General features: G+C 42.0%; 1 protein-coding gene across 1 annotated transcript in view; it reads left to right on the top strand.

The window, feature by feature from the left end:
- Positions 1-26,144, top strand: part of LOC122791315 (synaptotagmin-1-like) — a 1,919,109-nt gene that overhangs the window by 1,706,863 nt on the left and 186,102 nt on the right. The window contains exon 7 of the mRNA XM_044059019.1: positions 2,558-2,725. Coding sequence (XP_043914954.1) covers positions 2,558-2,725 — 168 coding nt within the window. The remainder of the gene's footprint in view (positions 1-2,557; positions 2,726-26,144) is intronic.

Genomic DNA, 26,144 nt, shown 5'->3' on the forward strand with positions numbered 1-26,144 from the left:
ACTCAGCTTTGGTGAGAACACAATTCAGTGGTTTCACAGCTACATCCAAACCATCCCTGTGCGTTATAATGGCTCTTCTTCCTCTGTTGCCACTCCTAACATGGACATTCCTCAATGATCAGTATTAGGACCACTTGTGTTCTCACTCTATGTAAATGATTCCCCTCCTCTTGAACTCCGAAAGATTAAATTGGTGATGCATGCTGGTGACATCCTGCTACTAAAACAGATAGAAACCACATTCACCTACACAGCAAATTGCAAGACAACCTCAACCAGCTATGGTCCTCGTCCGACAAACTGCTAATAAATCCAAAGAAAAATGATGCAATGCACTTTACTAAAGCAAAGAAAATACCAACTATTCCCCCTTTGAACGTATCAGACATGAAAGGCAACATCATTCTCAAAGTCACTGAACAAAATGCCTGTAACTCATACACGAGACCTTCCCTGTCCTTTGCAGGGCACACAGACACTATTGTGAATAATGTCCTAACACAGCTAAAGCTTTGCCACAAAATTAGCCACCTTCAGTCACCCACAACCAGATTAGCTATTTCCAAAAAATATTTTACTTCCAAAACTCAGAGTTGGACTCTTTTTTTTCTGGTCGACCACTCAACTCACAGCATCAGTAGAATTTAGATGGAAGAGAACAGTATCTGTAGATTCTTCTTTTTCATAGACCCACTCACACTCCACTGCTGGCTACCAAAAAACACTTATTGGCTATCGCTGACCAACAGCGCAATGATTCCATTTAGTATCCTTCTCTACAAAATACAAGATCAAGGTTACCACCCACCTCTTAAAAGAAAACAGCATTCAGGAAGGCAGCTTTGATTTCAAAATCTCCCAGGGCACCAGTATTACCTTAATTTAAGTTCCATTTAAAAACACTTTCAGAGAAAAAGCCTTATCTAAACTGGGACCAGTCACTCAGAAACACTTGGCTACTGAGTTTAAAAATCTCGACAATACTAAGCAATTTTAAGACTGTGCCAAAATACAATCTTCTGACAGAATCTCAATGCAGCTGTTACTATAACAATGGCTGATAAGACCTGACTGAAGAAATGCATTGTTGTAGATATTTCAAACATACATTCCAATAAATTTCTCTAGCACTATGCTGTCCCCACTTTGTATTTCTGGCATGTTGGAAATGTACAATATCGATGTAATACTCATTTGCTGGAAACATATAACAATCTATGTATAACAGTCTATGTAGTCATATTATATAATCATATTATGCAAAATACTGTATTTGAGGCTCATTGATCTTGGGCTGTGGCTGAAAATGTCAACCGACCAGTCCTCCCACCTGGTTATCAAACAGTAAATAAATAATAAAATAAACCCCACAAAATCTGCGTTAAAAAATCATCAGCACTGTTGCATCATTAAAAAAAATGTGGAAGCTCATAGAAGCAATGGAAAGAGAATTGTGGGAATCCATGAACACCTTGTGGTAACCTTTTGTAATTCAGAGACAACCCCAACACAGTGCTCTAGCACAACGATGCACATGACTGCGTCAAGCTGTCGCTGAAGCCTTTCTACATGCTAATGAGCAATGTGCTCTCCCCCACTAAGCCCAGCCAACTCCCGGAAGACATCTATGCACTGAATGAAGGTTTATAGGTTTATAATCCATAGAAGGTTTATAGGTTAGTACTAGGCTACCTGCCCTTTCAGGCCATTTTAAACCTTGACAGGATATTCAGGAAATCACCCAGATGTGTAGATCAGTAGGGTCACTTCTACCACATTGCAGTAGTAAACACAGCTATAAGGTCATGTTCCTCTATCATGCTAAAGGCAAGTGCCAGGGAGTTTAGCGGTGAGGAAAGGTTAGGGTGAGTGCATGAAGGTATGTCGGGGACATGTGAGTGTGTGTGTGAGGAACATATATAGGGAGTTAGTGAGGATGTCAGGTAGGTGTGTGTGTGTGTGTGTGTGTGTGTGTGTGTGTGTGTGTGTGTGCGTGTGTGTGTGTGTGTGTGTGTGTGTGTGTGTGTGTGTGTGCACACGTTAAGAGGGATAGCTGTGCTTACATGATGTGGCTACCGCAGTTACCTACCATGAAAAATGGTGATCTGCACATCGTGGTAGGAGTTACGATTCAGAAACATGCAAATTAGCCCGTAATGAGATCTTTCCTCATTGTGGCAACTATATCTCAGAATCACAAGGTACTGTATAGTAGGAGCAGGACCTTTTTAGTGTGAGTCGTACAGCTCACGCTGGGACTGAAAATGAATTCATGGGAATAAGTTCATCAAACTAACAACAACAACAACACATTAAAAGAGAACATCGCTGACAATGTATATGGCGTTTCATACATAAATGACTGATTCATAACTTTGCATTTTGAATATTGTTTTAAAAAATGCCACCCAAGATCTGAACTGCAAAAGACAGATAAAGTTTTGTTAAACAGGTAAAGTTTTGTTAAACAGATAAAGTTTTGTTAAACAGATAAAGTTTTGGTAAACAGATAAAGTTTTGTTAAACAGGCAGGCTGATTTTGTTCTTTGTTTTTCAGATTCCATATGCTGAGTTGGGAGGCAAGACACTAGTGATGGCTGTATATGATTTTGACCGCTTTTCTAAGCATGACGCAATTGGAGAGATTAGGATTCCCATGAACACTGTGGATCTGGCACATGTGATTGAAGAATGGAGAGATCTGCAGTCCGCTGAGAAAGAGGAGGTACTATGAGCCTTGTACCCTTTAAATAATGAACAACATCTTCATATGCATGTTTGTGTGTGTGTCTCCGGATGTCTGTATTCTCACATGAGCACAGTTAAATGTGTATGTGTTTGTGTGCATTTCTGTGAGCATGTCTGAGTGTGTGTGTGTGTGTGTGTGTGTGTGTGTGTGTGTGTGTGTGTGTGTGTGTGTGTGTGTGTGTGTGTGTGTGTGTGTGTGTGTGTGTGTGTGTGTGTGTGTGTGTGTTTGTGTGTAAGATACAAATGGCTTGAAAAATTAAAGCAAATATCAGAGTCATAACACAAATAGAAATATTTATCTCTACTTTGGCAGAATCATTAAAATATTTGTAGGATCTGGTTAACAAGGTTCAAATGCAGTTAAATAATGTCCTGCTTAGTCAGATTTTATGCTTCATGTCCAGAAATTCTATAAAATGACTGAAAACCTTTTTTTTAGTATGTTGTGATAAAAGCCATAATCGTGCTGAACATTAATGGACTGTCGAGAGTTTAGAGGATTTGGCATAAATCACAGGCCCCAACATAGGTTCATAGGTTCATACCAGGCTATCTGCCCTAGGGCATTTGTAAGCCTAGCCAGAGTGTGTTTGGCTTTCGCCACCCATTTTAAATGTTTTACTATGCCCTTTTTCGAGGTTAGTTTACTGTGCCTCTGTTTAGCAGTGACACAGAAGTGATACCGGGGTAAACCTACGATCTCCCATCCACTCGTCAAGATTTCTTTTGAAGAGAGTCAGTAGGGGACTCTGCCTAACTTGGACTGGGATTCTATTCCAGAGTGAAGGGCACCTCTGGGTTATGAATCTGTCCCTCCAGCATGTCCTATTTATTTCAGTGCTGAGGTTCAAGTCCCTCGAGCACATAGCCACTTTGGCCACGTGGTTGTCAAATGAGAGATTGCTATCAACTTGGGTCCCCAGGTCTCTAATTACTACTTCCGTACTTAATGGATTACCACCTATGTGGTAATTTGTGGGCACTTTGCTTTTGCCAAAGGGGATGACTATACACTTTTTGGCATTTAGCTTGAGGCCATGGCTCTGGTACCAGTTATCTGTTTCTATGAGACCCTTTTGGAAGATGCTTGTGTCAGCTGGAGAGTCGATTATGGCGCCCAGTTTGCAGTCATCTGCGAACTTGGTCAACCACAGTCCTCCCGTGTTGGCCTGTACCCCTGAGAAATATATGCCGAACAAGAGAGGTCCCAGGACTGATCCTTGTGGGACTCCGCTTGTAACTGGTTTGGAGTCTGACATGGCTCCAGCAATTCTGACCATGTGGGTTCTGTCCTTGAGCCAGTTTGCAACCCATCTACTGACATAGGGGTTTATATTTAAGCTGGATAGCTTATCTATGATGCCCGAGTGTGGTATTGTATCGAAGGCTTTTGCGAGGTCCAGGTAGGCTGTGTGGACCACCTTCCCCTCGTCAATGGCCTTGGTGATTGTTTCAAAGAAATCAACCAGGTTTAAGAGGCAGGATCTGCCCTTAACAAAGCTGAACTGGATAAGAGCCAGTGTCTGTAGGTCCCCAATATCTTTATTTATGAGTTCTATGATGATCCTCTCCATAGCTTTGCAGACCAAGCTAGTCAGGCTTATGGGGCAATAGTTTCCAGGATCCGTTGAGGCACCACCTTTGTGGAGAGGGACCACTGTTGCTGTACGCCATTCTTTGGGTACATATCCTGTAGTAAGGCTGTGATTGAATAGTAGCTTTATGTTGGGGTTCAGCTCTTCTTGGAATTCATGTAGGACGCAGCCCGGGACACCGTCTGGTCCCATTGATGCTGTGTTTTTTGCTTTGGAGAGGGCGGCTCTCACCTGAGCATCTGAGATGTCAGGGGGGCAGCACTCTGCTGGGATAGATAATTGCTCTTTTGGGTGAGAGGGGGAGGAGAAGTTTGCGCTGAACCTGTCAGCCAGGATGCTGGCAATGTCTGTGGGTTTGGTGTATTTTTTGTCATTTTGGACTAACTCTGAGCATATCTGAGAGTTTCCACCCGGGTTCCTAACATAACTAAAGAAAGCCTTGTGATTATCTTTAGTGTTGTGTGCAATTTTTCTCTCGAAGCTGGCCTTAGATGATTTTATGAGTGCCCGTAGTTTTTTGCTAAAACTGATCAGAGATGCCTTCCCTTTTAGGGATTTTGCTCTATCGTGCAGTAGCTTCCTCCTTCTATTGTATAGTTTGTTTATGGCTGGGGTCCACCAGACAGGATGCCTGCCTTTGGGGGATTGGGTCTTGGTTTTATTTGGGATTGCATGATCCATGCATTCCTGAAGATGTTCATAGAATGCGTTTATACAGGATTCTGCAGTCTGGGCCGTATTTTCCACAGGCCCGGGGGCTTTGAAGAATTCCACCTCGGTTTTGAGGAGTGTGAAGTTTGCTTTATAGAAGTTTTTCACTGTGGTTTTCTGGGCAGGGGGTGGGGTTGGGATGTGGATATCCAGTGAGATTAATTTATGGTCTGATCTTACCAGTGAGGGATACACTTCTGGTCTGGAGCATAGAGTCCCCATGTTGGTGATGATCAGGTCCAGTATGTTTTCCCCTCTTGTGGGAGTGGTGACAAGTTGTTCCATAGCATTTGAGTTTATAAATTCTAGGAACCTTTGGGCTAGGGTGTTGGAGCTAGAGTAATGCTTCCAGTCTATGTTTGGGTAGTTGAAGTCACCCAATATAATGGTGTTTGGGGAGACCTTCATATTTTCCAGTGTTATCAGGAAGGTTGAGTGGGGTTCCTGGGTTTGGGATGGTGGTCTGTAGCAGGCTATAAACTGGAAGGCAGTTTTACCCACTGTTAGTTGCACATGGATAGTTTCCGATGCTTCGTGCTGTGCCACCAACCTGGAGGTGTGGGTATCTTTGACGAATATTGATACTCCCCCTCCTTATGTGGTTCGGTCCAAGTTTTGGGGCCGAAAAGTATGGTATGAGGTATAACCTGGTAGTGCTGGGGTGCTCTCGGGAGCCTTGAACCAGGTTTCTGTTACTGCACAGATATCAATGTTCTCCATGCTGAGGAGAGTTTTGAGTGCGTGCATCTTGAGGTTTAGACTTCTGGCATTGAGTAGCATTACCCTTAGTTTCTTTTCCCTTGTGATACCTATGGAGGTGGGTTTGTCTTTTGAGCTTTGCCTAAAAAAGGCACTAGGGGGTGGCAAGAGCCTTTGCCAATATCCGAAAGCCCAGGGGTGACAGGTGCAAGCCGTCCCTAGCGAAGCAACGTGGCTTGTCGAGTATGTCATCCCAGGCTGACAGCATAAATAGAGAGGCAAGCATACACACACACACATAGACACCCACACATGCACGTGTGCACACACACACACACACACACACACACACACACACACACACACACACACACACACACGCACACGCACACATACACACAGGCATACAGGCATAGCTAGGGAGGGGTGAAGGGGGTGTCTGTCCCAGGTGCAAGGTGTTAGAGGAACGATTAGTAAATGCTGATGGTGTGGTAATGCAGTACTGGCTAAAGCATTAAAGCTCATTCTGTGTCATACTTTAACTGTAATAAGCTGCTTGTAACAAGTGGTTTGTTTAAAACTAAAGGACTTGTTTTTTTTTTGTTGTTGTTTTTTCGTCCTCAATGTTCATAAGACATTTTTGCTTTTTCCAAATTTCTGTAAAAGAGCAAATTTTGAACGTTGCTCTTCTCCTTCAAACTTTTTTTGCTCTACCTCAGAGAAAAGGGAAGGGAATATTCTAGGAAATTGCCATCTCGCACATGGTATATGTAAGTCCGTTCTTTCATCATTCAGTCTCCATGTTTCAGGACTTGCTCTTGATGGTCCCAACATTTCAAATGGCTACCTCTTTTTTTGTTTCTCAACTTAAGAGTTGAAGGGGTGGCCTTTACAAGGCAAGAGAGCCAGATAACCCAGCTATGGTTTTGCACATACACACACACACACACACACACACACACACACACACACACACACACACACACACACACACACACACACACACACACACACACATACACACCTGGGAAAAGCTGGCACACATTTAATTTACCCTTCCAGAGTAACAATTAGTTCACTGCTAAAGACAATACAAAAGGCTTCCTAGTGCTTGTTTTCCCAGACATTTTGTGTCTGGCTGCAAACAGAACTGTAAGATACAATCTTTATGGCCTAAATTAAGTAATTTAATTTCTATTTTTTAAAGTTAGCTGGAAGATAAGACTAACCTCTTTTGTTCCAGTACCCTCTGTTAAAACATATACATTTAAACAGTTACAGTACAGTCAGAACCCACTGTTGGTACATTTTTAATATAAGCATCTTTACAAATTAGTTTGATATACAAGTGACATATAATTCTTTACAAAATTCCAGCTAGCTGTGCTGGCATATGTTACACATCCACTGCTGTACGTCTCCTGGCATAGCTGGCAATACCTCACATCATCACATAGATCATAAGCAGGTCTGAGATCTTTGGGTCTGATACCTGAATTCCTCGGATCTATTTTGTGGGTGAAACTGAGCAACGTTGGGCATCAGAAGGCACCATTGTTCTAAATGGACAAAGATATCCCTTTTGGATCTTAGAAATTCTGTTGTCTTCTGTGGATAACTGAACTACTAATCCCAGCCTAACCAATTTGGGAAAATAAAGCTGAATTTGCATACCCAGATCCATGGCCAGCCTGATCTTTGGCATGAATTCCCTTCTATTGTTAAAGAGCTAATTAGATTAATCATGTAATATCAGATTTTCAACATTTAGGTCTTGGCCTTGTATCCTTGACTTGTGACCCAAAGTTTCCTACTCAGCATACCTAACGTGGGCACTTTAAATGAAGTAGCTGGGAGTGTCTCTTATTGCTGGGGGACTTGGCCTGGGAGTGTCTCTTATTGCTGGGGGACTTGGCCTGAGAGTGTCTCTTATTGCTAGGGGACTTGGCCTGGGAGTGTCTCTTATTGCTGGGGGACTTGGCCTGGGAGTGTCTCTTATTGCTGGGGGACTTGGCCTGGGAGTGTCTCTTATTGCTGGGGGACTTGGCCAGGGAGTGTCTCTTATTGCTGAGGGACTTGGCCTGGGAGTGTCTCTTATTGCTGGGGGACTTCGCCTGGGAGTGTCTCTTATTGCTGGGGGACTTGGCCTGGGAGTGTCTCTTATTGCTGGGGGACTTGGCCTGGGAGTGTCTCTTATTGCTGGGGGACTTGGCCTGGGAGTGTCTCTTATTGCTGGGGGACTTGGCCTGGGAGTGTCTCTTATTGCTGGGGGACTTGGCCTGGGAGTGTCTCTTATTGCTGGGGGACTTGGCCTGGGAGTGTCTCTTATTGCTGGGGACTTGGCCTGGGAGTGTCTCTTATTGCTGGGGACTTGGCCTGGGAGTGTCTCTTATTGCTGGGGACTTGGCCTGGGAGTGTCTCTTATTGCTGGGGACTTGGCCTGGGAGTGTCTCATATTGCTGGGCGGCTTGGCCTGGGAGTGTCTCTTATTGCTGGGGGACTTGGCCTGGGAGTGTCTCTTATTGCTGGGGGACTTGGCCTGGGAGTGTCTCTTATTGCTGGGGGACTTGGCCTGGGAGTGTCTCTTATTGCTGGGGGACTTGGCCTGGGAGTGTCTCTTATTGCTGGGGGACTTGGCCTGGGAGTGTCTCTTATTGCTGGGGGACTTAGCCTGGGAGTGTCTCTTATTGCTGGGGGACTTGGCCTGGGAGTGTCTCTTATTGCTGGGGGACTTGGCCTGGCAGTGTCTCTTATTGCTGGGGGACTTGGCCCATCACTAAATATTTAGCAGATCCTTTCTAGTATCACTGTAATCAGACAAAGTTACGGGATGACCTCATGACATCTGACTTTTGCTGAATGACCATGTAATCTGTATGTGTACTGTGATATTGTGGAATGTGTCCTTTAAGACTTGTGGAACAAGTCATATGCATCTACCCAGGCAAGAGCAGTTTTGTACATTTCCTTTTGTTCTCTCAGATGCCATATTCAATAAATTGCAGTACTTTTCTTGCAACATGAAAGTGTAGAAACAGTAACTCTGGATTTATTACATTTAGGTGTGTCTATTTTCACAAAGCCTTGTAACATCACAATATTTGGGAAAATGACTAAAGGAAAGGGACTGAATCTCACTAATGTGTATTTGTGGCTGTTCGTAAACACTGAGCTCAGGTGGGTCGCTTCCTTTCATGGAATATTAATCTCCATTTTGAATCCCTTTGCCTCCCACCACTAGGAGATGAGACATTCCTTTAGCTATGCCTAACATTTGTATTTATAGCTGTTCATAGATGCTGAGCTCAGGCGGATGCCTTCCTTCCATGAGATATTAATCTGCTCTTTGGATTCCGTTGTCTCCCAATATCAGGAGATGTTCAAATTCCTTTAGTTCTAATTTATTGACTTGAAATGTGGTCCTGTAAAATAAGTTAATGAGAGTTGTGCATTTTGCTCACAATGCGTAACTGAGTATGAATATTAATATTATCTATTAACCACGACAGTGACACCAGTAGGATTGTGCAATTCCTTTAAATAATCCTATCTAACTGCATATTATCTACGATTTAGGCTTTTTAACTCAAATGATACGCTAATATTCCTAAGTGTTGTCAACAATTTTAATATGGGTATACATGACAAATGCTGTTTCCAGCTGTGGAACTTAAATATCTGCCTTCTGAAGGCATATGTCAGTTTGGCCATGTGTCTGTGTCTAGGAGACTAAAAGGATTATTAGTAGAAGATTCTACAAAATTCGCTCTTCTCTTTTTAAACTGCTTTTGCAACACACAAACGTCTTGAACACGTAACACACAAACGTCTTGAACACGTAACACACAAACGTCTTGAACACGTAACACACAAACGTCTTGACTCAATACTTTCCAAGTAAGCACTGAATCAGATGTACATTGCTGCAGATGTCTCGCTCTTCCAATAGATAAGGTGAATGATATCTATTGATTTGTTCTGTGACTAGTACAAATATTAATGTTAAATACAGATGATACCCAAAAAGCATGGTTCTACTGATAAATGTCCACAAAATATGATGGATTTTTACTTTAGTAGAAAACAAAGTGGCCACATCTGAGATAGTTATTAAATAAAATTAGGCTATATTAAGTAAATTATATAAAAGTAAATACATACATAAATACAAAAATCGATTAGTTACTATGCTCCATTTTATATGGTGGAATACAATACACAAGAACAATAGAATACTACCTACTGAAATCTGTTTCCCAGTAAGGTACAAATTAACAACCATTGGTATGTATATTTAATTTGTCTAAGTTATAATACAATAATAAAGCCTTGGAATGATAATATATAGATATATTCTAGCTAAGCACACTTTTTACCAATGTATCTCTAAACCATATTTAACAACACAAGTCTGTTTACACAATTAGCTGAATGTCACCTAATAGATATCTCAGATGTAACTATCATTTTGGTTTATCTCTCTTCCAGTAAGAAGCCTGTACTGTATATTTCCATAACCTTACTCCTACTGTTTAAAACTGTCTTCTTTCTCCCACAACACTTAATATTAAGGTCACAGCATGGCCTTTGGTTCACTGAACCTTTTGCCTTGTATTAACAGTCTAAAGGTGGTTTTACTACCTAAAGTACACCATCTAGAAACAATACTAACACACAAAGATTACAGAAAATCAACAGGTAAGTCATACAATTAATAAAAAGTCTAGAAAATCAGAATACAGACATAACTGAAACTTTAAAACTGCATATTCTGAGTTGTGAAAAAGGTTTACCAGTTACAACATTTAAGAGTAATTTTATCAGTTTTGTTATGAGAAGTATTAGATTTAACCATGTGCTCTACTGATGTCTAAATGTATATGGACCTACTCAACATTTTAAGTGAATAAATGCATCTGGACTAACAGCAGAACGGCATTTTCTTCATGATAAGCTTGAAAGGCTTTAATGCCAGATATTGTATTTTTTCAACATAATGCATAACATATGGGTAAAAAATAAATTCATGGCTGGAGGTTGATACCTGAAGCATTTATTCAACAAAATGACTTAACTGTCTTACCAGGGAAATCAAGAGACAGAAGTTTTAGAAAGTAGGTTATGGCAAGTATTTAAAACAATATTGTCATTCTCACCGCGGTGGTGGTGCTGCGGTAGCGTTGTCACCTCACAGTAAGACGCTGTCCGGTTCGATTCTCAGCTAGAGCGTCTTCTGCGTGGAGAGATGCGTGAATGGGCGTACCTTCATTGAAGGTTGTGCATCAGGCCTGGCAAGCCGGTACGTAAAAATCAACTGCCAATCATTAGTGGACCGGAGTTCCGTTGTGGCGACCGTTGAGCCGAAAGACACAAACAAATTGTCATTCTCACTACAAAGTCCATTAAATGTGTGGGGGAAACAAATGTAGGTTTTGTAAAAAAGAATTTAAAACACTTACACAACTTGTTGTTAGGTGTGATAGTTTCATAGAAGAGGGCCTGTACATGGAAAGACACAATAATATGGCAAAATTGTTGCATTGAGGATTGTACAAACACTACAATGTAGAAGTAGATGAGAAACATTGGAAACATGAACCACAAAACATTACTGATAACAATGAAACATACATTACATGGTATCATTCACTACCAACAATTCAAAAAATAGGTGCAAGGAAACCAGATATAGTAGTCCATGAAAAAAGACAAAAGTAGCATTGATCATTGAAATTGTTACACCTAGTAATTACAGTGTGTGATATAGAAAGAGACACAAACTCATAAAATATCAAGATTTGCAGGCAGAAATGAGAGCAATATGGAAGAAAGATAGCCAGACTGCTCTATTAGTAGTAGGAGCAATGGGTCTCATAAAAGAGGATTCATATGTTCATAGGTAAGTACTAGGCTAGCTGCTCTTGCAGGCCATTTTAAGCCTAGCCAGTTTCCCTTCAAAGGTAAGAATCAATCACTGTACCTTGTGTTTGCAAGGTAAACGACACATTAACCATTATGCCAACCCCCCCTAAAAAGATATCTCATAGTTCTTACCTGAGGTGAGGATCAAACCTTGTACCTTGTGGATGGGAGACAAATACCTTAACCATTGTGCCAATTGGTCATTTTAGATATATTACTGATACTTGTAACAGCATATGAATTACAAAGGGAGTCAATTCTGGGCACATTGCAGGTGCTATGAAGAGCACTTTTGGCTAAGATCAAAGACTGAAACAATATTAATTTCATGAACTTTAATCGTACTTTGATTTAGGACTGGGGTCCAGTCCCATCATGGTACTAGAAATCCAAAACACTTGCAGAAATAAAATGGAGAGGAAATTGGAGGATCAAATGTTCCCCAATATACAGTGGATCCAGCAACCCTTAACTACTTTGTATGGAACACACAATCATCCCAGGGTGTGGACCAAGCAGACTTGCTGTTGGGGAAGAGATGAAGGTAATGAATAGGCACATTTTTACCTAATATTTTTCATAACCACTTGCGATCAAGCTTGAAAATGTGATCACAAAGCTGAGAATACTCACTAAACATTGACATTCAAAGCCTAAACTAAGAGTAAATTAATTTTTGCTGGGGACAACACCCCATCCCCACTAAATACATATACACAAACAGAAGTAGTGAAAACAGAAGCAGAGCAAGTAATATTTAAATCATGTCTGAATAACCCTTGTCGTAAAATCAAGAGTGAGGAAGGAAGAGATTTGAGATGGTTTAGGTGTGCCAGGTGTGAGTTGCTTGTCTGGTTGAGGCATTAATTGGAATGGGGGGGCTGAACAGCTTGTAGGAGGTTCTGCATGGCACAGGGGAGATGGTTCAGCTTACACAAATGACAGCAGACCTCATGAGTATGGTGTCAGGGCTCAAGGAAGGAAGAACAGATAGTGGGTCCTGTGTGGAGATGGTGAAGCAAGTGGGGTGCTCTGAGGGGAGCATAGGCAGGATAACGTAAATAGCAAGGGACCCCACAATGAAGAAGCAAAGGGAAGACGGATGCCCAGTAATGCCTGCCCAGAGTGATATCAGAGGTGTAGAGGTAAAGCAGCTCACCCACCATGAAAAAGGGCCCGAGAGAAGTAAGAAGATGGAGGGTGTGGAGACCATAAGAGTAAAGAGGCTGAACAGATTAATATAAGCAGGGAAGAGGCCAAAGCAACTAAGGTACAAGCAACCAAAAGATGACCAGAGGACTTGAAGGTGGCACTTATAAGCCAAGCACCATGTAGTGCCAAGCAGATCAGGCACTTGGAGCAAGGGAATCATAGACCGGACAGCAAAACAGACAGCTAGGACATACAACACAATAAAAGGAAGATGTGCAGTTCCAAGGGCCCAGGGGAGCAGGTCTGTCCTGTTTATAACAGATTTAAACATAAGGAAAATTAATTTATGAGTGAGAGGGCCATCGGTTAATTCAGAGTACATTTGTATCCAACCTGGAGCTAGATAGGTCAAGCCTTAAAATAAGGAAACTTTTCAGTGATAGGAAAAACTACCAACATGTATGTTTATGTGTGGGTGCAAATGACCTTTTTAAGGAGATGGTTGAGGTGTTTCAGGAGAGACATGAAAGTAGCAAATACTTACTATGAACTGGAGTGCAATGTAACACTCTCATACGTGATGCAGGTACCTTGTGCCAGTATGCCTAGAAAGACCAGAATTTCAGGGGTCACTGTCTGCTAAAATAATGTACAAGGTAAGAGGATGCATGGAGTGGCAAGGACCACTATACCACAGACAGGTTCCACCCAGAAGTAGATGAAATAACCCTTCCAAAGTCAGAACTGAAATGATATATCAGATATGCTACATAACTAAGTAGAAAGGAGGGAGGACAGAAGGGAGCACATGCAGGAACTGAGAACAATCAGCAAGAAAAGGAAAGGAGTAGGTGAGGTAAGGTAAGGTGAGGTAAGGTGAGGTGAGGTAAGGTGAGGTAAGGTGAGGTGAGGTGAGGTAAGGTGGCCAGAAAGGGCTGGACAGTAATGCTCTGCAATGCCTGAAGCTGGGGAGAGAAAACAATGAAGAGCTACAGAAAGTAACACTTGAAGATGTGACGAAGACAGCAAAAATAAATGAAACCTATGTGAGTGTTAAATTGGACTATGATTTGATCATCCTGCCAGAGAATCCATCCAGGGAAGATATGAAGGATGGAACTGGAGATGGATCAACAGAGTCTATGTCAAACGCAGCATAAACTGTAAATCTGGTGAGGAAATTGCAAAAGGACTACAAGTAAGATACCAGGAAATACAGAGGTCCAGAGGCAAGAAAGGAGGCACACTGGGGACACTGGTAGTTAGGATGCAAAGGAGGGGATGATGAAAAACTCAGAAGAAGGTTCAGGACTGAAGGAAAAGGATAAAGCTCACACTTTTTTGGGATCTCAACCTTCACAGAGTGCTTGAAGTCAAGCTCTGCAATCACGTAACAAGCTGGCTTCAACCAGCTTGTATAAAAAGGGACTAGTAAATAAAGGATTCCCGATATTGTACTTGCTGTCCAAAGGACGACAGGTTTGAGAAATTGTCATAAGAGCACATTTTGATAACAGTGCCTGTACCTCCATGTGGTTTAAATGGAGAAATGGATTTCAGGTAAAATGGCAACACTAAGGTTTTAAATCGCAGCAAAGCTTGCTTTTATGATAAAGGACCGTCGAAGGAGTGATGGGCAGCTGGATGACAGGTGTAGGAAACAACCTACTTTGGGATAAGATTAAAACAAGGATTCTCAAAGCAATGCAAATTAACTTCTGTATGAAGAAAAACAAATGCATGACAAAGCCGGTGTCCTTTACCAGATAATATAAAGGAAGCAGTAAAGCAAAGAAGGCTTATTAGGCATTCTGAAAGGAATCAGATGAAGGAAAAAAACACAAGCAAGCTATTATGAGAACATCTCAAGTAATAGGCAAAGGAAAAAATGAACAGAAGGTTACTGCAGGAAACAAGAAGAAGAAGAAAAGGTTCTTCATGTGCACCAAGGAAAGTTAAAAATGGAAACGTAGAGATTCAGACACTCACCAAGGATGGGAGGGAATGATTCCGTAGACTAATAAGGTGGGGAACACTAATTAAGGATGTGAGGGAATGACTCCGGAGACTGATAAGGTAGAGAACACTCATTAAGGATGTGAGGGAATGATTCAGGAGACTGATAAGGCAGGGAACACTCAATAGGGATGGGAGGGAATGACTCCAGAGACTGATAAGGCAGGGAACACTCAATAGGGATGGGAGGGAATGATTCCGGAGACTTATAAGGCAGAGAACACTCATTAAGGATGTGAGGGAATTACTCCAGAGACTGATAAGGCAGGGAACACTCAATAAGGATGGGAAGGAATGATTCCGGAGACTGATAAGGCAGAGAACACTCATTAAGGATGTGAGGGAATGATTCAGGAGACTGATAAGGCAGAGATCACTCATTAAGGATGGGGGGAATGATTCAGGAGACTGATAAGGCACAGAACACTCATGAAGGATGAGGGAATGATTCAGGAGACTGATAAGGCAGAGAACACTCATTAAGGATGGTAGGGAATGATTCAGGAGAATGATAAGGCAGAGAACACTCATTAAGGATGGGAGGGAATGATTCCGGAGACTGATATGGCATAGAACACTCATTAAGGATGTGAGGGAATGACTCAAGAGATTGATAAGGCAGAGAACACTCATTAAGGATGGGAGGGAATGACTCAGGAGACGGATAAGGCAGAGAACACTCATTAAGGATGGGAGGGAATGATTCCGGAGACTGATAAGGCAGGGAGCACTCATTAAGAATGGGAGGGAATGATTCTAGAGACTGATAAGGCAGAGCACACTCATTAAGGATGGGAGGGAATGATTCTGGAGACTGATAAGGCAGAGAACACTCATTATGGATGGGAGTGAATTATTCAGGAGACTGATAAGGCAGGGAACACTCATTAAGGATGGGAGGGAATAATTCTGGAGACTGATAAGGCAGAAAACACTCATTAAGGATAGGAGGGAATGATTCCAGAGACTGATAAGGCAGAGAACACTCATTAAGAATAAGAGGCAATGATTATGGAGATTGATAAGGCAGAGAACACTCATTAAGAATGATAGGGAATGATTCAGGAGACTGATAAGGCAGAGAACACTCATTAAGGATGGGAAGGAATGATTCAGGAGACTGATAAGGCAAAAAACACTCATTAAGGACGGGAGGGAATGATTCAGGAGACTGATAAAGCAGAGAACACTCATTAAGGATGGGAGAGAAAGATTCTGAAGACTGAAAAGGCAGAAAACACTCATTAAGGATGATGGGAATGATTCTGGAGACTGATAAGGCAGAAAACACTCGATATGGATGGGAGGGAATGATTCCGGAGACTGATAAGGCAGAGAACACTCATTATGGATGGGAGGGAATGATTCAGGAGACTAATAAGGCAGAGAACACTTATTAAGGATGAGAGGAAATGATTCAGGAGACTGATAAGGCAGAAAACACTCATTAAGGATGGCTGGAATGATTCAGGAGACAGATAAGGCAGAGAACACTCATTAAGGATAAGAGGGAATGATTATGGAGACTGATAAGGCAGAGAACACTCATTAAGGATGGGAGGGAATGATTTAGGAGACTGATAAGGCAGAGAACACTCATTAAGGATGGGAGGGTATGATTCAGGAGACTGATAAGGCAGAGAACACTCAATTAGGGTGGGAAAGAATGATTCTGGAGACTGATATGGTAAAGAACACTAAAAAAGGATGGAAGGGAATGATTCTGGAGACTGATAAGGCAGAGAACTCTCAGTAAGTATGGGAGGGAATGATTCTGGAGACTGATATGGCATAGAACACTCATTAAGGATGGGAGGAATGACTCAAGAGACTGATAAGGCAGAGAACACTCATTAAGGATGGGAGGGAATGACTCAGGAGACTGATAGGGCAAATAACACTCATTAAGGATGTGAGGGAATGATTCAGGAAACTGATTAGGCAGAGAACGCTCATTAAGGATGGGAAGGAATGATTCAGGAGACTGATATGGCAGAGAACACTCATTAAGGATGGGAGGGAATGATTCCAGAGACAGATAAGGCAGAGAACACTCATTAAGGATGGGAGGGAATGACTCCAGAGACTGATAAGGCAGAGAACACTCATTAGGTATGGGAGGATATGATTCCAGAGACTGATAAGGCAGAGAACACTCATTAAGGATGGGAGAGAATGATTCCGGAGACTGATAAGGCAGAGAACACTCATTAAGGATGGAAGGGAGGGACTCAGGAGACTGATAAGGCAAAGAACACTCATTAAGGATGAGAGGAAATGATTCAGGAGACTGATAAGGCAGAAAACACTCATTAAGGATGGGTGGAATGATTCAGGAGACTGATAAGGCAGAGAACACTCATTAAGGATGGGAGGGAATGATTATGGAGACTGATAAGGCAGAGAACACTCATTAAGGATGGGAGGGAATGATTCAGGAGACAAACAAGGCAGAGAACACTCATTAAGGATGTGAGGGAATGATTCCGGAGACTGATAAGGTAAAGAACACTCATTAAGGATGTGAGGGAATGATTCTGGAGACTGATAAGGCAGAGATCACTCATTAAGGATAAGAGGGAATGATTCCAGAGACTAATAAGGCAGAGAACACTCATTAAAAATGGGAGGGAATGATTCAGGAGACTGATAATGCAGAGAACACGCATTAAGGATGGGAGGGAATGATTCAGGAGACTGATAAGGCAGAGAACACTCATTAAGGATGGAAGGGAATGATTCAGGAGACTGATAAGGCAGAGAACACTCATTAAGGATGGGAGGGAATGACTCAAGAGACTGATAAGGCAGAGAACACTCATTAAGGATGTGTGGGAATGACTCAGGAGACTGATAAGGCAGAGAGCACTCATTAAGGATGGGAGGGAATGATCCCTGAGACTGATAAGGCAGAGAATACTCATTAACGATGGGAGGGAATGATTCCAGAGACTGATAAGACAGAGAACACTCATTAAGGATGGGAGGGAATGATTCTGGAGACTGACCAGGCAGAAAACACTCATTAAGGATGGGAGGGAATGATTCCGGAGACTGATAAGGCATGGAACACTCATTAAGGATGGGAGGGAATGATTCAGGAGACTGATAAGGCAGAGAACACTCAATTAGGGTGGGAAATAATGATTCTGGAGACTGTTATGGCAGAGAACACTAAAAAAGGATGGAAGGGAATGATTCCAGAAACTGATAAGGCAGAGAACTCTCATTAAGGATGGAAGGAATGACTCAGGAGACTGATAACGCAAATAGCACTTATTAAGGATGTGAGGGAATGGTTCAGGAGACTGATAAGGCCGAGAACACTCATTAAGGATGGGAGGGAATGACTCAGGAGACTGATAACGCAAATAACACTTATTAAGGATGTGAGGGAATGATTCAGGAGACTGATAAGGCAAAGAACACTCATTAAGGATGGGAGGGAATGATTCCAAAGACTAATAAGGCAGAGAACACTCATTAAGGATGGGAGGGAATGATTCCAGAGACTGATAAGGCAAAGAACACTCATTAAGGATGGGAGGGAATGATTCCGGAGACTGATAAGGCAGAGAACCCTCATTAAGGATGGGAGGGAATGATTCCGGAGACTGATAAGGCAGAGAACACTCATTAAGGATGGGAGGAATGACTCAAGAGACTGATAAGGCAGAGAACACTCATTAAGGATGGGAGGGAATGACTCAGGAGACTGATAACGCAAATAACCCTCATTAAGTATGTGAGGGAATGATTCAGGAGCCTGATAAGGCAGAGAGCACTCATTAAAGATGGGAGGGAATGATTCCAGAGACTGATAAGGCAGAGAACACTCATTAAGGATGGGAGGGAATGATTCCAGAGACTGATAAGGCAGAGAACACTTATTAAGGATGGGAGGGAATGATTCCGGAGACTGATAAGGCAGAGAACACTCATTAAGGATGGGAGGGAATGATTCCGGAGACTGATAAGGCAGAGAACACTCATTAAGGATGGAAGGGAGGGACTCAGGAGACTGATAAGGCAGAGAACACTCATTAAAGATGGGAGGGAATGATTCAGGAGACTGAAAAGGCAGAGAACACTCATTAAGGATGGGAGGGAATGACTCAGGAGACTGATAACGCAAATAACACTTATTAAGGATGTAAGGGAATGATTCAGGAGACTCATAAGGCAAAGAACACTCATTAAGGATGGGAGGGAATGATTCCAAAGACTGATAAGGCAGAGAACCCTCATTAAGGATGGGAGGGAATGATTCCAGAGACTGATAAGGCAGAGAACACTCATTAAGGATGGGAGGGAATGATTCCGGAGACTGATAAGGCAGAGAATACTCATTATGGATGGGAGGGAATGATTCCGGAGTCTGATAAGGCAGAGAACACTCATTAAGGATGGGAGGAATGACTCAAGAGACTGATAAGGCAGAGAACACTCATTAAGGATTGGAGGGAATGACTCAGGAGACTGATAACGCAAATAACACTCATTAAGGATGTGAGGGAATGATTCAGGAGACTGATAAGGCAGAGAACACTCATTAAGGATGGGAGGGAATGATTCAGGAGACTGAAAAGGCAGAGAACACTCATTAAGGATTGGAGGGAATGATTCTGGAGACTGATAAGGCAAAGAACACTCATTAAGGATGGGAGGGAATGATTCCGGAGACTGATAAGGCAGAGAAAACTCATTTAGGATGAGGGGGAATGATTCAGGAGACTTATAAGGCAGAGAACACTCATTAAGGATGTGAAGGAGTTATTCTGGAGACTGATAAGGCAGACAGCACTCATTAAGTATGGGAGCGAATGATTCCGGAGACTGATAAGCGAGAAAACACTCATTATGGATGGGAGGGAATGATTCCGGAGACTGATAAGGCAGAGAACACTCATTATGGATGGGAGGGAATGACTCAGGAGACTGATAAGGCAAAGAACACTCATTAAGGATGGGGGAATGATTCAGGAGACTGATAAGGCAGAGAACAGTCATTAAGGATGAGAGGGAATGATTCAGGAGACCGATAAGGCAGAGAACACTCATTAAGGATGGTAGGGAATGATTCAGGAGAATGATAAGGCAGAGAACACTCATTAAGGATGGGAGGGAATGATTCCGGAGACTGATAAGGCAGAGAACACTCATTAAGGATGGGAGGAATGACTCAAGAGACTGATAAGGCAGAGAACACTCATTAAGGATGGGAGGGAATGATTCTGGAGACTGATAAGGCAGAGAACACTCATTGCTCAGACACAGCTCCACGTGGTCCTGTTGAGTCTTCCTGGCTACAGAGAACTGAAAAAAAGCGACTGCTTTCCTGATTAAGTATCCTGCTGTTTTTTATATTTGTTTTACCTTCTACTGCTTACCTAGAGCAAGTTTTAACTGTTTTCATAGTTATTTACTGCATTTTTTATTATCTGCACTTAAAAGTACATTTTAGTCGAAATTAGTCTAATTCAAGTTGAAAAGTGTTTGTTTGCTGTTTAATTTAATTGTTTGGCTGCCCACTAAAGTGTGCTAGCCTGTACTACTGACTTATTGCCTTTTCTGCATTTCTGTGTGTTTCTATTTAAAAACACAAAAACCAAAAAAATATGCCTTGTTTTCCTGCCTCTCCTAAACTAGTTAGACCAGTTTACAGGCCTTGCTGTATCCTGGGCTGTGTTGTAGTTCCTGTGTTGTCCATTGCCTTACTTGGATAGAAGGAAGTTTCTTAGCTCACCAGTGGAAGTGGGGAGCCTTGAATAGCCTACCTGTCCTTGAGGGAAGTGACCTCAGCACAAGAAGCTGTAGTAATTGATCATTTTGGACCATTTCTAGCTCTTTTGAAGTTCCCTGGTTAAAATCTGCCTCTGGCATTTTTTTGAAACCATATTGCTCAGACACAGCTCCACGTGGTCCTGTTGAGTCTTCCTGGCTACAGAGAACTGAAAAAAGCGACTGCTTTCCTGATTAAGTATCCTGCTGTTTTTTTATATTTGTTTTACCTTCTACTGCTTACCCAGAGCAAGCTTTAACTGTTTTCATAGTTATTTACTGCATTTTTTATTATCTGCACTTAAAAGTTCATTTTAGTCGAAATTAGTCTAATTCAAGTCGAAAAGTGTTTGTTTGCTGTTTAATTTAATTGTTTGGCTGCCCACTAAAGTGTACTAGCCTGTACTACTGACTTATTGCCTTTTCTGCATTTCTGTGTGTTTCTATTTAAAAACACAAAAACCAAAAAAATATGCCTTGTTTTCCTGCCTCTCCTAAACTAGTTAGACCAGTTTACAGGCCTTGCTGTATCCTGGGCTGTGTTGTAGTTCCTGTGTTGTCCATTGCCTTACTTGGATAGAAGGAAGTTTCTTAGCTCACCAGTGGGAGTAGGGAGCCTTGAATAGTTTACCTGTCCTTGAGGGAAGTGACCTCAGCACAAGAAGCTGTAGTAATTGGTCATTTTGGACCATTTCTAGCTCTTTTGAAAGTCCCTCGTTAAAATCTGCCTCTGGCATTTTTTGAAGCCATATTGCTCAGACACAGCTCCACGTGGTCCTGTTGAGTCTTCCTGGCTACAGAGAACTGAAAAAAGCGACTGCTTTCCTGATTAAGTATCCTGCTGTTTTTTATATTTGTTTTACCTTCTACTGCTTACCTAGAGCAAGCTTTAACTGTTTTCATAGTTATTTACTGCATTTTTTTTATCTGCACTTAAAAGTACATTTTAGTCGAAATTAGTCTAATTCAGGTCGAAAAGTGTTTGTTTGCTGTTTAATTTAATTGTTTGGCTGCCCACTAAAGTGTGCTAGCCTGTACTACTGACTTATTGCCTTTTCTGCATTTCTGTGTGTTTCTATTTAAAAACAAAAACAAAAAAAAATATGCCTTGTTTTCCTGCCTCTCCTAAACTTGTTAGACCAGTTTACAGGCCTTGCTGTATCCTGGGCTGTGTTGTAGTTCCTGTGTTGTCCATTGCCTTACTTGGATAGAAGGAAGTTTCTTAGCTCACCAGTGGAAGTGGGAGCCTTGAATAGCCTACCTGTCCTTGAGGGAAGTGACCTCAGCACAAGAAGCTGTAGTAATTGGTCATTTTGGACCATTTCTAGCTCTTTTGAAGTTCCCTGGTTAAAATCTGCCTCTGGCATTTTTGAAACCATATTGCTCAGTCACAGCTCCACGTGGTCCTGTTGAGTCTTCCTGGCTACAGAGAACTGAAAAAGCGACTGCTTTCCTGATTAAGTATCCTGCTGTTTTTATATTTGTTTTACCTTCTACTGCTTACCTAGAGCAAGCTTTAACTGTTTTCATAGTTATTTACTGCATTTTTATTATCTGCACTTAAAAGTTCATTTTAGTCGAAATTAGTCTAATTCAAGTCGAAAAGTGTTTGTTTGCTGTTTAATTTAATTGTTTGGCTGCCCACTAAAGTGTACTAGCCTGTACTACTGACTTATTGCCTTTTCTGCATTTCTGTGTGTTTCTATTTAAAACAAAAAACAAAAAATATTCCTTGTTTTCCTGCCTCTCCTAAACTAGTTAGACCAGTTTACAGGCCTTGCTGTATCCTGGGCTGTGTTGTAGTTCCTGTGTTGTCCATTGCCTTACTTGGATAGAAGGAAGTTTCTTAGCTCACCAGTGGGAGTAGGGAGCCTTGAATAGTTTACCTGTCCTTGAGGGAAGTGACCTCAGCACAAGAAGCTGTAGTAATTGGTCATTTTGGACCATTTCTAGCTCTTTTGAAGTTCCCTCGTTAAAATCTGCCTCTGGCATTTTTTTGAAGCCATATTGCTCAGACACAGCTCCACGTGGTCCTGTTGAGTCTTCCTGGCTACAGAGAACTGAAAAAAAGCGACTGCTTTCCTGATTAAGTATCTTGCTGTTTTTATATTTGTTTTACCTTCTACTGCTTACCTAGAGCAAGCTTTAACTGTTTTCATAGTTATTTACTGCATTTTTTATTATCTGCACTTAAAAGTACATTTTAGTCGAAATTAGTCTAATTCAGGTCGAAAAGTGTTTGTTTGCTGTTTAATTTAATTGTTTGGCTGCCCACTAAAGTGTGCTAGCCTGTACTACTGACTTATTGCCTTTTCTGCATTTCTGTGTGTTTCTATTTAAAAACACAAAAAAAAAAAATATGCCTTGTTTTCCTGCCTCTCCTAAACTAGTTAGACCAGTTTACAGGCCTTGCTGTATCCTGGGCTGTGTTGTAGTTCCTGTGTTGTCCATTGCCTTACTTGGATAGAAGGAAGTTTCTTAGCTCACCAGTGGAAGTGGGGAGCCTTGAATAGCCTACCTGTCCTTGAGGGAAGTGACCTCAGCACAAGAAGCTGTAGTAATTGGTCATTTTGGACCATTTCTAGCTCTTTTGAAGTTCCCTGGTTAAAATCTGCCTCTGGCATTTTTTTGAAACCATATTGCTCAGACACAGCGCCACGTGGTCCTGTTGAGTCTTCCTGGCTACAGAGAACTGAAAAAGCGACTGCTTTCCTGATTAAGTATCCTGCTGTTTTTTATATTTGTTTTACCTTCTACTGCTTACCTAGAGCAAGCTTTAACTGTTTTCATAGTTATTTACTGCATTTTTTATTATCTGCACTTAAAAGTTCATTTTAGTCGAAATTAGTCTAATTCAAGTCGAAAAGTGTTTGTTTGCTGTTTAATTTAATTGTTTGGCTGCCCACTAAAGTGTACTAGCCTGTACTACTGACTTATTGCCTTTTCTGCATTTCTGTGTGTTTCTATTTAAAAACAAAAAAAAAAAATATTCCTTGTTTTCCTGCCTCTCCTAAACTAGTTAGACCAGTTTACAGGCCTTGCTGTATCCTGGGCTGTGTTGTAGTTCCTGTGTTGTCCATTGCCTTACTTGGATAGAAGGAAGTTTCTTAGCTCACCAGTGGGAGTAGGGAGCCTTGAATAGTTTACCTGTCCTTGAGGGAAGTGACCTCAGCACAAGAAGCTGTAGTAATTGGTCATTTTGGACCATTTCTAGCTCTTTTGAAGTTCCCTCGTTAAAATCTGCCTCTGGCATTTTTTTGAAGCCATATTGCTCAGACACAGCTCCACGTGGTCCTGTTGAGTCTTCCTGGCTACAGAGAACTGAAAAAAAGCGACTGCTTTCCTGATTAAGTATCCTGCTGTTTTTTATATTTGTTTTACCTTCTACTGCTTACCTAGAGCAAGCTTTAACTGTTTTCATAGTTATTTACTGCATTTTTATTATCTGCACTTAAAAGTACATTTTAGTCGAAATTAGTCTAATTCAGGTCGAAAAGTGTTTGTTAGCTGTTTAATTTAATTGTTTGGCTGCCCACTAAAGTGTGCTAGCCTGTACTACTGACTTATTGCCTTTTCTGCATGTAGCGCAGAGTTGCCACTAGAGCACCATCGGGCAGCGCCGGTTAAACAAGGTTAAACTATTTCTGGCTCCGTAAAGTCTGCTCTTCATTTTTTCCCTTAGAACTGCTCTACTTGTAATCTAAACAGTCTATTCTCTATCTGTAAAGCTCAGCACTTGTTCCTAAAGCATTTTTTAGTCAGGTAAAGCACTTCTATATTATACAAAGTACTTCACTAGCTTAAAACCCCTTGAGAACCCACTTCCCTATAGGTCCTTTCTGACTCAGTTACACAGCAAAATTTTCATTTCTTCTAGCATGTCAAAGGGTCAGTTGCTAGCGTCCTCTCCTGCTCAGCTGGTGAATCTGGGAATATTGAGGCAATGTTACAATTGCCTCATGTACACAGACAACCCTCTCCTCCTCCCACAAAACACAAATACATGCGAGAGATGCAACTATATAGCCAAACTGGAGGCTGAGCTCTCTCAACTCAGGACTGGCAAAACCAGACAGGAGGAGAAGGTAACCACACACACCATAAACCCAGTCTCACATAGAACTATCACAACTACAAATCAAACACATAAACACACAAAGACATACTGGAGGCACTGATCAAAATCTACCAAAACAGCAGAGGCCTCCAAAGCAGACACCCAAACAACTGCCACCTCATGACATAACACAAGCAACACATAGATCACAAAGTCAGTGTGCAAATCAGTCACAGCCCTTAAGGCCAAACACAATGCCAGACACACTTGTCATAGGTGACTCAATAGTCAGACACACTGACGTCCCACTCACCAGACTGAACAAGGAGAGGGTCACAGTAAGCTGCCTGTCGGGCGCTAGAATCCACCACATAACACAAGCACTCAGGTCACTCCACAGCAAGTACAAGTATGACTCAGTCATTGTCCATGCCGGTGTGAATGACCTGAGACGTACCTCCCTGGACTACATGAAAAGAGACATAAAGGAGCTCTCAGATTATGTAGCCCAGGCTGGTATGACCCTGACCCTGAGCAGTATCCTACCTTCACCAAGAATGATGCCACAATACAGAGACAAAATGATCAGTTTTAATAATTGGCTTAATTTCTGGTGTCATTCTAAGGGGATCCAATGTCTGTCTGCCTGGAATGACATGCTTGACAAGCCACGCTGCTTCGCAAGGGACGGCTTGCACCTGTCACCCCTGGATTTCCGGATATTGGCAAAGGCTCTTGCCACCCCCATAGTGCCTTTTTTAGACAAGACTCAAATTCTAAACCCACCGCCCAAGAAAACAATAATGGAAAAAAACTAAGGGTAATGCTGCTCAATGCCAGAAGTCTAAATCTCAAGATGCATGCCCTCAAAGCCCTCCTCAGTATGGAGAACATCAATGTCTGTGCTGTAACTGAAACCTGGTTCAAGGCTCCTGAGAGCACCCCGGCACTGTCAGGTTTTACCTCATATCATGCGTTCCGGCCCCAAAACCCGGACCGTACCACAAAAGGAGGGGGTGTATCCATATTCATCAAGGATACCCACACCTCCAGGCTGGTGGCAACTCACGAAGCATCAGAGACCATTCAGGTGCAATTAACCATAGGCAAAACTGCTCTACAGTTTGTAGCATGTTACAGGCCACCCTCTCAAACTCAGGAACCCCACACAGCCTTCCTCAAGACACTGGAGAGTATAAATGTCTCTCCAAACACCATCATATTGGGTGACTTCAACTACTCAAACATAGACTGGGAACATTACTCAAGCCCCAATACCTTAGCCCAAAGGTTCCTGGAGTTCATAAACTCAAATGCTATGGAACAACTTGTCACCATTCCCACAAGAGGTGAAAATATACTAGACCTGATCATCACAAACATGGGGACAAAATGCTCCACACGGAAGTATATCCCTCATTGGTGAGATCAGACCATAAACTAATCTCACTGGAGATCCACAT

The sequence above is a fragment of the Protopterus annectens genome, chromosome 17.part0 (assembly GCF_019279795.1).
Source record: "Protopterus annectens isolate FY-2018-M chromosome 17.part0, PAN1.0, whole genome shotgun sequence".
Classification (NCBI taxonomy): Eukaryota; Metazoa; Chordata; order Ceratodontiformes; family Protopteridae; genus Protopterus; species Protopterus annectens.